At 40.8% G+C, this 14,681-nt stretch overlaps 1 protein-coding gene across 2 annotated transcripts in view; it reads right to left on the bottom strand.

Moving 5' to 3' along the window:
• The window catches only part of LOC135511054 (disintegrin and metalloproteinase domain-containing protein 12-like), a 155,140-nt gene that overhangs the window by 6,092 nt on the left and 134,367 nt on the right, over positions 1-14,681 (bottom strand). The window contains exons 18-21 of one of the 2 annotated variants that reach the window (XM_064932538.1): positions 13,646-13,754; positions 12,731-12,917; positions 12,264-12,366; positions 1,189-1,437 (exon numbers count right to left, since the gene is read on the bottom strand). In XM_064932538.1, the coding sequence (XP_064788610.1) occupies positions 1,189-1,437; positions 12,264-12,366; positions 12,731-12,917; positions 13,646-13,754 (648 nt within the window). The remainder of the gene's footprint in view (positions 1-1,188; positions 1,438-12,263; positions 12,367-12,730; positions 12,918-13,645; positions 13,755-14,681) is intronic. The other variant, XM_064932539.1, reaches the window with a different exon arrangement.

Here is a 14,681-nt window from a genome sequence, read left to right as displayed (position 1 = left end):
TGATAGTTAAGGGGTAGGGTAATCGGATCCTAGATCTGTTGTTAAATTCATCTTATACATTGAGTGTTGTGTGTCTGCATCTCTGTGGTGGATATATGGAGAATGAATCCTACACAGCAGGGGTAGTTCTGGATCAGATACTCCACTACAGGAGTCGTGTAGATAAGAGGTCACCACGGACACCATATGACATGATATGGACACACACATTCAACACCAACTGTGCCCCTCAGCAGCCCTAAGTCAAGATGTATCTTTTTTGCCTGAACTGTGAAACCTTATTTAGACCATTCCCAGACAAAATTAGGCTGTTCTGAGAGAAAAAGGGGGATGGGGGTGCAACTCAATATTTGGAAGGTGTTCCTAATGTTTTGTACACAGTGTATACAGCTCATGAGTTTGAATTTCATGTTTTGTTTATAAAATTAAAAAGTACAAGAGAATCTGAGCGCCTTGGATGTACAGAAACCATATTTGTTTGTTTTTTCTCAATGGGGAACTGAACTGAGTTAGGTTGCTATGGAAACCAAAATACACACACACTCCATTCCCACATATGTGATCCATCAGTTGCCCCAACTCAACAGAGAGTACCTCAGGAGAAGGATGCATTACATGTATATCTGTCTCTCTCCATCTCTTGCATGGTCTTTTCTTACTTCTGGGAGCAGTTATGTGGTTTATATACCAGAGAGAAAAGTAACATCTTAAAGTTAATGTCTGTTTTTACGTGCATCTGCTAGTGTACACTGTGCCTCATAAACCTGCGGACAACTGACACTGTGCTCCAAGCATACAGATCAGCTGCCTGCGTGAGCCCTGAGCAGACAGATGGACTTACATCCTCTATACACAGCCCCGTTGGCTCAGCACAAACCATGATGTGTGGAGAACATGGAGAACTGTAAGGCTGTTCCAATGGTTATAGCAACACACTATTTAGTATGCAATGTCCATAACTTATGCATTGTGTAGTAGTATGGGTATTGGGACCCAAGGCAGGTGTTATGAATAAGTGAGTGAGGAATATGTTTGGAATATGTTCTTAGAATTTTATGGATTGTGGATATCATCAATCAACTTTTTACTATGTCGATCCGAGCTCGATCAATTTCCAAAGAAATCCCCAATAAGGAAAATCCATCTGTATTTGTATTCATGGTGTATAGCTGAACAGTTAGTACTAACCTGGTCCATTCTGTAGGGCTGCTGTCGGGGCAGGCTGTGGAAGGGCGGTGCCCGTGGTGGGGAGAGGGCGGTGTGGGCCGGCAGAGCCTTGTGGTGGGGCGGGACCGGTGGCAGGGGCTGCTGACCCACACTCAGGGAGACAGGCATGGGGTGGCTGATGTGGAGGGGCTGGTAGTGGGGCAGCCGCCGCAAGCTGTGGGAGTGGAAACTGTGTGGAGGGAGAAGAGGCTCCGAACTCAGGTGTGATGGCTGGGGATATGGAGATAGAGAAGAGACAGCTGTTAGTTTGGGCTTCAGCTATTATGTTCTCCACAGTCTGCTCCTCCTTGTCTTACCTCATTCAGAAATAAGAATGAATTGAACAAGCTTGGAAGCTCTAACCCAGGCAATTGACTGGTAAACTCATGGGTACACTCGCAATGGCTGCCTGGTATTTCTATGGTCATTTGGAACGTTCTATCAACTAATGCTGGATTGCCATGGTACTGTAGAATGTTGTCGTGTCTTTGGCTATGCTGGATTAAGGGATATGACATGCTATTCTATAAAATAATTTCTCCGTAATTAATATTACCTGATTGAGCTAATCATGTAAATGTAATTAACTAGAGAGTCAGGGCACCACGAAATAATATTTATAGAGCTGTTATCTTCCAAATAAACTCTTAAAGACCTAGTAATATTTTACATCAATAGCAGTCAATATTAATCCTCACCTTAATTCAGTCTCATCTGAAAGTTGTAAATTCTTGGTTATCTGCACAAACCCTGGCTAACAAATTGAATCAGCAATACAAAATTGGGTTTAATTATTTATTTGCTAAATACCTAACTAATCACACAGAATTACACATACACATAATTAATCATAACTTGATTACAAATTACGTCATAAAGGAAAATGTCCCTAGCGGGCGGAACAGATATGACAGCTGGTTACACAAAAGAAAAGGGGCTGGGTTTGAGTGAAAGAGTGGGGAGACTGAGTGACACAGGGAGAAGCTGTACTATCGTAAATACAGTATTTTATGCATTCTAAATTACCGCCCATTTGGAAAAGGAAAATGCAATAAATATTTACTCTGAGCTGCGCTTCAGTAGGTTGGTGGTAGATGGAAGGCCGTGTTGCCCAACCGAGTCCTTTGTCCTTTGAAGAATGTCTTTGCCGGTAAATTGAATACGTTGTAGTAACGTCATTGTGTGGTAGATGGGATACTCTGTCTGTTCCTTCCTAAACTGCGTTTGCAGATGCTGTTGCTAACTCAACAGCTAAGAGGTATCACTTCAGTAGTGAATAAGAGGTCAAAAGTTGATACCATTCGCAACCAGAGCTCATGCTGATGTTGGCTTCGTTCTGTAGTTATTATCTGAACCATTCTGACATCGGACCGTCGTCCTCACATCCTCGGAACAGGAGCTTATATTGTTGTCAAGGCTTTATATAGGAAGGGAGAGGAGGGCGTGTTTGAAAAGTTTTATAGCCCATGTCCCTTCACAGGGGCGGACCACTGATTGAGCAGAGCCCTTACCTTATTAAAACCCTAATCTCACATTTTAAAAGCTAAAATCACGTTTCATCCCATCACGAATAATTTCATATTCAAACATTTAAATTTAACAACGATTCCATGTGAATCCGATAACTCTGTTGTGTAGACTTTCCACTGTAGAGTTTATGTCATCTTATCATTGATGAGAATGTCTCAGATGACAACTGAACTTACATCATATTCATTAAGTACCACCGCATATGTTCAATTGGTCAAAACCAGAATATAGTTAATCTCCCCCCACCTTCTGATGTTAACCAAAGGGTTTGCAAATGTAACATCAGTTGGGTAGAGAGAGGAAACAGGGGGAAAGAGGTATTTATGACTGTCATAAACCTCCCCCAAGCCAACGTCATGACAATGTTCATTCAAATGAATCTAACTAGAGGTCGACCGATTGTGATTTTTCAACGCCGATACCGATTATTGGAGGACAAAAAAAAGCAGATACCGATTTAATCGGACGATAATTAAAATGTATTTGTAATAATGACAATTACAACAATACTGAATGAACACTTATTTTGACTTAATATAATACATCAATACAATCAATTTAGCCTGAAATAAATAATGAAACATGTTCAATTTGGTTTAGATAATGCAAAAACAAAGTATTGGAGAAGAAAGTAAAAGTGTAATATGTGCCATGTAAGAAAGCTAACGTTTAAGTTCCTTGCTCAGAACATGAGAACATAAGAAAGCTTGTGGTTCCTTTTCACATGAGTCTTCAATATTCCCAGGTAAGAAGTTTTAGGTTGTAGTTATTATAGGAATTATAGGACTATTTCTCTCTATACCATTTGTATTTCATATACCTTTGACTATTGGATGTTCTTATAGGCACTTTAGTATTGCCAGTGTAACAGTATAGCTTCCGTACCTCTCCTCGCTCCTACCTGGGCTCGAACCAGGAACACAACGACAACAGCCACCCTCGAAGCAGCTATACCCATGCAGAGCAAGGGGAACAACTACTCCAAGTCTCCGAGCGAGTGACGTTTGAAACGCTATTAGTGTGCACCCCGCTAACTAGCTAGCCATTTCACATCACATCGTTACACCAGCCTAGTCTCGGGAGTTGATAGGCTTGAAGTCATAAACATCAGAGCTGCTGGCAAAACTCACGAAAATGCTGTTTGAATGAATGCTTATGAGCCTGCTGGTGCCTACCATCGCTCAGTCAGACTGCTCTATCAAATCATAGACTTAATTATAACATAATAACACACAGAAATGCGAGCCTTAGGTCATTAATATGGTCGAATCCGGAAACTATCATCTCGAAAACAAGACATTTATTCCTTCAGTAAAATACGGAACCGTTCCATATTTTATCTAACGGTTGGCATCCATCAGTCTAAATATTCCTGTTACATTGCACAACCTTCAATGTTATGTCATAATTACGTAAAATTCTGGCAAATTAGTTTGCAATGAGCCAGGCGGCCCAAACTGGCGCTTATACCCCGACTCTGTGTGCAATGAAAGCAAGAGAAGTGACACAATTTCACCTAGTTAATATTGCCTACTAACCTGGATTTATTTTAGCTAAATATGCAGGTTTAAAAATATATACTTTTGTGTATTGATTTTAAGAAAGGCATTGGTGTTTATGGTTAGGTACACGTTGGAGCAACGACAGTCCTTTATCGCGAATGCGCACTGCATCGATTATATGCAATGCAGGACACGCGAGATAAACTAGTAATATCAACCATGTGTAGTTATAACTAGTGATTATAATTGATTAAGTTTAATGCTAGCTAGCAACTTACCTTGGCTTCTTACTGCATTCGCGTAACAGGCGGGTTCCTCGTGAGGCAGGTGGTTAGCACGTTGGACTAGTTAACCATACGATTGCAAGATTGAATCCCTGAGCTGACAAGGTAAAAATCTGTTGTTCTGCCCCTGAACAAGGCAGTTATCTGAACATTCCTAGGCCGTCATTGAAAATATGAATGTGTTCTTAACTGACTTGCCTAGTTAAATAAAGATTAAATAAATGTGCAAAAATATATATATATAATTAAATCGCTGTCCAAAATTACAGATTTCCGATTGTTATGAAAACTTGAAATCGTCCCTAATTAATCGGTCAACCTCTAATTCTAACTGATGTGGCTCATGCTATGGAATTTATTTTTTGGGAATGTGAGTTGACTCAACAAATCATAGCACAGATTGAAGGATACACTTCCTGTTTTTACTTCCGGGCATGGGTACACTCCAAATGGCTGCCAGTCCACCCATTATGACATCATTGACTATTCATTATTATTTCTATGGGTAAAACTATACCTAAGTTCTCTGTCATGGAGATGATATTACTATGAATTAACAAGTGTCATAGGCAGTCAATAACAGAAAACATAGTTCATGAATTTAACACATTGAAATGGTCAACGACAGCACCAAATTACCTGTCCAGAACAGCTGTTAGCCCTCCAGAATAATTGCACCTGAGATAGCTGGACTGGCTGAACTGGCCTGGACTGCAGCAATGCCAGGTAACTTGCAGAGAGTCTGCTGGACATCTGGACAGTGGCAACCGTGACTGCCAGAACAAACAGCTGGAGTGGGACTACAGCAAACTGTCAGTTAGACACAGGTGAAGCAAACTATTTGACTGTTCAGATACAGTAGACAGATGGACTGAATACTGCTGAGGAGCCAGACATGTTCACTACAAGATAATATACTGGTATTGGAGATGGAACTGGGTTAAGCATCTTCCTTCCTGCCTCAGCCAGCTAACCTTTACCCTGAACTCAGACCGCAATGATACACTCCAGCTGTTCTCCATGGGAATCGACTGGCTGTTTGAATGCACGCACACATGCACATGCACGCACATGCCTCAATGCTTATCAATTCAAACACAAGTCCACCCCAATTTGCCTCCTACGCTTGAATCAATCAATCCTGTTCTCCTATGTCCCTGTACACAAACACTTTTAATTTCAGGCAGAACCCTATAATGATACTGCATCATGATTACCATTTCATTGAAATGGACCGCAGCATCTCAATTAAAGTTCCTCCAGCCTTCTGCCAGCAATATGGGCCTCATGAATATTTCTTCAAGGGAGAGCCGCTGAGACTAAATCAATTATCCGCTTAGCCGTCAACTTGTTTTGACAATAAGTCTGGAATTAATAGGTTCAGATAAGCATGGCAGGTCTCAGTCCAAGTTGATTCCCTGTTGTGGTGCTGCGGTTCTGATACAGTATCATTACATTAGAAATCCAAAGGTGTGTCAGTTTGTCAGCAATTCGTTTGTAATACGTCTTTGCTAACACACGTTTTAGTTCTCCCTATATCCCAATCTTTTATACAATGCAAAGTGTACTTGTTACATCATCCATTGTGTAGGCCTGTGAGTGAACCATACTAATCAATTAAGGGAAGGTTGGGGGAAAAAACTGAGTGCAGACTCCAGCTCCCTTATTGGTCACGTACACAGTTTAGCAGATGTCATAGCGGGTCAGAGTATGTTTATTTATTTAGGCAAGTCAGTTAAGAACACATTCTTATTTTCAATGATGGCTTAGCAACAGTGGGTTAACTGCCTGTTCAGGGGCAGAAAGACAGATTTGTACCTTGTCAGCTCGGGGGTTTGAACTTGCAACCTTCCGGTTACTAGTCCAACGCTCTAACCACTAGGCTACCCTGCCGCCCCGGGGTTTTTAAATCATTACTGCGAGATTCCCAAAGGCTGGAGCGGCGGCTTTCTCGCCCGCTCCAATTTTGCTCCAGTAGCGCTCACTTCAAGAGCTCAGGGTATGCCCGCCCCAGCATGCATCTGTAGTCTACTTGTGTGCTGCTATAGCTCCTTGCTTAAGCTACTCTCATGGAGTTCGCTAAATATTTTCGTAAAGAAACTGATAAATCACACAGGTGCTTAATCAAGGTGACTTACAAAGATGAGGACCAAGAGTAAGAGAGGGAGTGTGGTGATGTCGTGTCCACAACTAAAGAATCATTGTGGAATCTGAAAATACATTTATCCCAAAAGCATGATAGTGTAGTTACTACGTGCACATGCTAAAAGAAAGGTACCATCGCATTAGCATGAAGTCACAGACTGGCCAAACTCATGTTTCTAAATATGAATTCAAAAGCACTAATAAATCATTTTCAGTTTAATTTGTATTTAATTCAAAGTAAGTCACAGCCTATATGCAATTTATAGACTTTAATACAATGAAATGTTGTTTAATAAATGCTGAGCGCTTTATGTCACTACCAGCCTAATGTGTCACGCTCGCAAATGCTTCAATGTATTTCTTTGCAGGCTATATATAGCCTTGAAATAATTAAAATAATATAGCCTAAATAATTCATTTCCGTTCGTTCTTAGGCTCCCTATATGGCTCCTGACCAAAACTCAGTAAAAAAAAGATCACTTTTCATTCAAATCGATATGGTTTGGTTTCAATACTTTAAAAATTATTGGTAGGCCCAGGTCGTCACAAAAATAGATGGCTGTTTGTTAAATTCTGATTTTAATGAATGAATCGAATTCTGCCTGTGAGCGCGGAGTGAATTTAGCAGAGCGGTGGGAAAGACATGGAAAGATTTCCAACTGCTCAACTCCGCTCTCATGTTCTGTAGCAGGTGTAACGAATGCAGTGTTTTCAGAAAGCATTCATACCCCTTGACTTATTCCACATGTTGTTATGTTACAGCCTGAATTCAAAATGTATGAAATTACTATTTTTTTCTCACCCATCTACATGTACACACAATACCCTGTGATGACATAAACATGTTTGCTAATGTATTGATAATGAAATAAAGAACTATCTTATTGAAAAGTATTCACACCCCTGAGTCAATACTTTGTACCTTTGGCTGCGATTGAAAGTTTTGGGTCCTGTGTGGCTCAGTCGGTAGAGCATGGCGCTTGCAACGCCAAGCGTCGTGGGTTCGATTCCCGCTAGGGCCACCCATATGTAAAAGTAGTGGCCCCAGCCGACTTGTAAGTCGCTTTGGACAAAAGCGTCTGCTAAATGGGATATATTATATTATATTATTTAAGAGCTTTCCACACCTGGATTGTGTAACATTTGCACATTATTATTTTCAAAATTCTTCAAGCTCTGTCAAATTGGTTGATGATCATTGCTAGATAACCATTTTCAGGTCTTGCCATTGATTTTAAAGTAGATTTAAGTCAAAACTGTAACTGGGCCGCTAAAGAACATTCACTGTCTTCTTGGTAAGCAACTCCAGTGTAGATTTGGCCTTGTGTTTTACGTTATTGTCCTGATGAAAGGTGAATTCATCTCCCAGTGTCTGGTAGAAAGCAGAGTGAAGCAGGGTTTTCTCTAGGATTTTGCCTGAGCTTAGCTCCATCCTGTTTCTTTTTTAAATACTACCAAGTCCTTAACGATTACAAGCATACCATAACATGATGCAGCCACCGCTATGCTTGAAAATATGGAGAGTGGTACTCAGTAATTTGTTTTATTGGACTTGCTCCAAACATACTATGACTTTGTATTCAGGTCAAAAACGTTAATCGCACTGCCACATTTTTTGCAGTATTACTTTAGTAACCTGTTGCAAACAGGATGCATGTTTTGTAATATTTGTATTCTGTACATGCTTCCTTCTTTTCACTCAATTAGGTTATTATGGTGGAGTAATCCTCAGTTTTCTCCTATCACAGGCGTTCAATTCTGTTTTAAAGTCACCATTGGCCTCATGGTGAAATTCCTGAGTGGTTTTCTTCCTCTACGGCAACTGAGTTAGGAAGGACACCTGTATCTATGTAGTGACTGGGCGTACTGACATACCATGCAAAGTGTAATTAATAACTTCAACATTCTCAAAGGGATATTCAATGTCTGCTTCTTTTTATTTGTACCCGTCTACCAATAGATGCCCTTCTTTGTGAGGCATTGGAAAACCTCCCTGGTCTTTGTGGATGGATCTGTGTTTGAAATTCACTGTTCGACTGAGGGACCTTACAGATCATTGTATGTGTGGGGTACAGAGATGAGGTAGTTATTTAAACATCATGTTAAACACTATTATTGCACACAGAGTCCATGCAACTTATTATGTGACTTGTTAAGCACATTACTCCTGAACTTATTTAGGCTTGACATAGGGGGGTTTAATCATTACTGGCTCAAGACATATAAACTTTACACTTTAATTAATTTGTAAAATAAATCCTAAAAACATGATTCAGCTTGGACATCATAGGGTATTGTGTGTAGGACAGTGACACAAAATCTAAATTTAATCTGTTTCAAATTCAGGCTGTAACACAACAACATTTTGAAAAGTCAAGGGGTGTGAATACTTTCTGAAGGAATATGAAATTTGAATAGAAAAGGTGTGTACAGCAGTAGTTATACAGGATGAGCCATGACTAGAATACAGACGCCTTACAAGTACTCAACTGGCAGCTGTATTAAATAGTACCCGCAAAACACCAGTCTCAACGTCAACAGTGAAGAGGCGACTCCGGGATGCTGGCCTTCTAGGCAGGGTTCCTCTGTCCAGTGCCTGTGTTCTTTTGCCCATCTTAATCTTTGATTTTTATTGGCCAGTCTGAGATATGGCTTTTCCTTTGCAACGCTGCCTAGAAGGCCAGCATCCCGGAATCACCTCTAAACTGTTGACGTTGAGACTGGTGTATTGCGGGTACTATTTAATGAAGCTGCCAGTTGAGGACTTGTGGCGTCTGTTTCTCAAACTAGACCAGCAAATGTACTTGTCCTCTTGCTCAGTTGTGCACTGGGGCCTCCCACTCCAATTTCTATTCTGGTTAGAGCCCGTTTGCGCTGTTCTGTGAAGGGAGTAGTACACAGCGTTGTAGTAGTACACAGCGTCTTCAGATTCTTGGCAATTTCTCGCATGGAATAGCATTAATTTCTGAGAAAATGAAAAGACTGACGAGTTTCAGAAGAAAGTTATTTGTTTCTGGCCATTTTGAGCCTGTAATCGAACACATCAGATGATGATGCTTCAGATAATCAACTAGTCTAAAGAATGACAGTTTTATTGCTTTTTTAATCAGAACAACAGTTTTCAGCTGTGCTAATATAATTGCAAAAGGTTTTTCTAATGCTCAATTAGCCTTTTAAAATGATAAACTTGGATTAGCTAACACAACCTGCCATTGGAACACAGGAGTGATGGTTGCTGATCATGGGCCTCTGTACGCCTATGAAGATATTCCATTCAAAATCAGCTGTTTCCAGCTACAATAGTTATTTAAAACATGAATGTCTACACTGTATTTCTGATCAATTTGATGTTATTTTAATGGACAAAAAATTTGCTTTTCTTTCAAAAACAAGGACATTTCTAAGTGACCCCAACATTTTGAATGGTAGTGTACATATAAAATGACTGCATTTCAGTCTTTTGACTTTAATACAATGAAATCAATGCAGCCTACTCAATCACTTTTCATAGCTACTGTCTACAGGCCTCCTGGGCTGTATACAGTGTTCCTCACTGAGTTCCTTGAATTCCTATCGGACCTTGAAGTCATGGCAGAAAATATTCACATTTTTGGTGACTTTAATATTCACATGGAGAAGTCCACAGACCCACTCCAAAAGGCTTTCGGAGCCATCATCGACTAAGTGGGTTTTGTCTAACATGTCTCCGGACCTACTCACTGCCACAGTCATACTCTGGACCTAGTTTTGTCCCATGGAATAAATATGGTCGATCTTAATGTTTTTCCTCATAATCCTGGACTATCGGACCACCATTTTATTACATTTGCAATCACAACAAATAATCTGCTCAGACCCCAACCAAGGATCATCAAAAGCTGTGTTATAAATTCTCAGACAACCCAAAGATACCTTGATGCCCTGCGACTCCTTCCACCTACCCAAGGACGTCAGAGTACAAAAATCAGTTAACCACCTAACTGAGGAACTCAATTTAACCTTGCGTAATAACCTAGATGCAGTTGCACCCCTAAAAACAAAAACATTTGTCGTAAGAAACTAGCTCCCTGGTATACAGAAAATATCCGAGCCCTGAAGCAAGCTTCCAGAAAATTGGAACGGAAATGGCGCTACACCAAACTGGAAGTCTTCCGAAAAGCTTGGAAAGACAGTACCGTGCAGTATCGAAGAGCCCTCACTGCTGCTCGTTCATCCTATTTTTCCAAATGAATTGAGGAAAATAAGAACAATCCAAAATGTATTTTTGATTCTGTTGCAAAGCAAACTAAAAAGCAGCATTCCCCAAGGGAGGATGGCTTTCACTTCAGCAGTGATAAATTCATGAACTTCATTGGCGAAAAGATCATGGTCATTAGAAAGTAAATCACGGACTCCTCTTTAAATCTGTGTATTTCTCCAAAGCTCAGTTGTCCTGAGTCTGCACAACACTGCCAGGACCTAGGATCAGAGAGACACTCAAGTTTATTTAATACTATGTCACTTGATACATTGATGAAAATAGTCATGGCCTCTAAAACGTCAAGCTGCAAGCCCTATTCCAACTAAACTACTGAAAGAGCTGCTTCCTGTGCTTGGCTCTCCTATGTTGAACATAATAAACACCTCCCTATCCACCGGATGTGTACCAAACTCACTAAAAGTGTCAGTAATAAAGCCTCTCTTGAAAAAGCCACACCTTGACCCAGAAAATATGAAAACAACTATCGGCGTATATCGAATCTCCCATCCCTCTCAAAATTTTGGGAAAAAGCTGTTGCACAGCAACTCACTGACTTCCTGAAGACAAACAATGTATACAAAATGCTTCCATTTGGTTTTAGACCCCATCATAGCACTGAGACTGCACTTGTGAAAGTGGTAAATTACCTTTTAATGGCGTTAGACCAAGGCTCTGCATCTGTCCTCATGCTCCTAGACTTTAGTGCTGCTTTTGATACCATCGATCACCACATTCTTTTGGAGAGATTGGAAACCCAAATTGGTCTACACGGACAAGTTCTGGCCTGGTTTAGATCTTATCTGTCAGAAAGATATCAGTTTGGCTCTGTGGATGGTTTGTCCTCTGACAAATCAACTGTAAATTTTGGTGTTCCTCAAGGTTCTATTTTAGGACCACTATTGTTTTCACTTTTAATTTTACCTCTTGGTGATGTCATTCGGAAACAAAATGTTAACTTTCACTGTTGTGTGGACGATACAAAGCTGTACGATGAAACATTGTGAAGCCTCATAATTGCCATCCCTAGAAGCCTGTGTTTCAGACATAAGGAAGTGGATGGCGGCAAATGTTTTACTTTTAAACTCGGACAAAACAGAGATGCTAGTTCTAGGTCTCAAGAAACAGAGATCTTCTGTTGGATCTGACATTTAATCTTGATGATTGTACAGTTGTCTTAAATAAAACTGTGAAGGACCTTGCATTACTCTGGACCCTGATCTCTCTTTTGACGAACATATCATATTTTTCCATCTTGCAGAAATCAGAAACTTTCTGTCCAAACATGATGCAGAAAAATGTATCCATGACTACTGCAATGCTCTACCTGCTCATTACCTCCAGCAGAAAGAGACCCACCTTGTATATGCTGGTACCTGGAGGCTTGGCTGGGGGCTTGCGTCGTGGACTGTACATGGACTGAGTCTGGTTGGGGCTGGCTGGTCTGGTCGACCCAACTGATCTATAAGGACAGAAAGCTAACATTTCAACTACTATACAAGTCTTCTACTAACTGATAACTACTATTATACAGCTCTCCTACTATTCTAAAGGAGCTGTAGCTTTGAGACACACAGTAACAGGCCTTCTTCATTGTGAGGACTATGTGAAGGACTACTGGTATGTGTTTTTCTCTCACATGGTTAGTGGAGTCACAAGGATACCGTTGTTGTGAACACATCAAATCACCAGAGAGAGACCATGGGACCATGATGTCATTTCTACCAGAACATCATCTCCAAGAAAGTCTACTTTTCTAGAGATGTTCTGTATGTCAAGATAGCATAAGAGTAAACACAGGTGTGGGAGGAGGTGTCCTACTGTACCTCAGTTTCTCTATTGTGGTTTTCTTGTTTGTGAAGAGCAGACGGACCAGAGTCTTCCTCTTAAGGAATACCAGGAACCCAGCACCCATAAGGCTGAGGAGGGTGGCCAGGATTGCCACAGCAACCACCCTGCTGTCGGCTGATGTCACATACGACAACACGCACATTAATACACACACACGCACATCTACGGCACGGCACAAACAGGACACACACAGAAAGTGTTAATAGAAGCCACAGCAGTGTTTTAGTACATTTGACATTATTTCCAGAATTATTTCCTTTTGCTCTTGAATGACCAGGCATGGAAAAGTTGTACCAGGCAGGGAACGTTAACTTGTTTACTCTTGTTGCTGAGAATTTTCCTGCATAGCAGGAAATGCACATTTAAAAAGGCTTCTAATGCTAGTAATTTATTTTCCTGCTTATTTTACTGCTGTAGCAAACTGGCTCAAATTAAGTTCCTGCATCTGTAGTTGTAATGAGTTTTATGTAGCTAGGATGAATACAGATGTAGAATCTTAATTTGACCTATATTGTCACAACATAATACTGCAGCAACAGGATTTGATTGTTTAGTCCATAATGTTCCTTGATTTCTGGTTAGGCTGGCCAAAAGTAGGCTACATGAAAAGTGCAATGCTATTAATATATCTGAGTGTTAGTGCAGGTTTTCAGTGAATTTATGTAAATCACAAAGCTCATCTCAGCAACAAAAGAGTGGTCAAATTAAGATCCTACATTTGTAGGTGACTGAGGTAGATCTGTCAAAATAAATTAACTTGCTGTAAGCAGGTTATGAAATCACAGCTAAAGGTGTTAAATTATCCCAAACTAACTGTCTTAGTGTCTGCACTGGCTAGTGAGAAAGTGGGTGAAGTTAGTGAAGTAAAAAGAGGAAAGAGCGTACTGTACCTGCCAATCTCATTGGTCCACTGTCTAGGCTGCCCCCAAACCCCGTCCTCTCACAGAAGGGAGGGGCCCAGTGCGCCTCACAATGGCAGTTCTCCAAGTTGTTACACACCTAGAATCACAATGCATGCTGGTTAGTATTAAAACATCTTTACCTGTAGAATACAATACTGTCCATAGCTTGTGTTTTACCAATAGACACCGGTCAGAGCACAGGGAGTTGTCAGAACTCTAGGCTCTTGTGATCATCAAACACAGGTCAGTGAAAGAGACTACAGTGCAAGGATTCATGGGATATGGCAAGTATGCATGACTTATTATACTTACTTTATAAGCTACCAGTATGCAACGTACTTGAGCCTGCATTTCTTCAGAGAAGAGAGAGATGAAAATAGGATCCCAGCCCACAATGTTTGGATTACCTCTACAAATAAACCACACACTCGTTCCATCAGACACATCGGTTTTGATGTGGCAGGCGCCATAGACTGTGCAGTATCAAACATGATTGAGAAAACATGTGCAGAGGACAGCCCATCCCCAAAAAAGTTTTCTGAGCGGGAAAGGGATCCAACAGGATTCCCTAGCGGGATATTGGAGTCCAGCTGTCAGCTGCAGGGAGGCCTGTGGTTGGGATAATTCCAGATCAGATCTGGCCCCGAACTGGGAAGACCTTTCCCTGCCTCCCTCGTAGTGACTGGCACTCCCTTATGTGTCTGGAGCGTTTGGGGCTAGGGGTGGTGTAGGTCAAGACTGGACACTTAAGGACACTTAAGAACCCATGAGGGGAGATCTATGGATGTGATAGGATTTTACCACATAGTACTGTAAGGTACACTTGTAAACACACTCACGCACATACACACATCATGTTATATAGACTTACATCTACACAGAGCCACATATGGAGATGCATACTGGCTCTGGATCTACAGTTTAGGGTCGGTTATATTTGAGGACATCATGTGGGTCTGACTATAGTCAATATAATGTTACATTTAGAGAAATAAAGACACTAATGTTTAGTTAGTACAGAGTG

Source organism: Oncorhynchus masou, chromosome 23 (assembly GCF_036934945.1).
Source record: "Oncorhynchus masou masou isolate Uvic2021 chromosome 23, UVic_Omas_1.1, whole genome shotgun sequence".
Lineage (NCBI taxonomy): Eukaryota > Metazoa > Chordata > Actinopteri > Salmoniformes > Salmonidae > Oncorhynchus > Oncorhynchus masou.
Note: the sequence above shows the minus strand (reverse complement) of the source record. Positions and strands in the feature narration are given on the sequence as shown.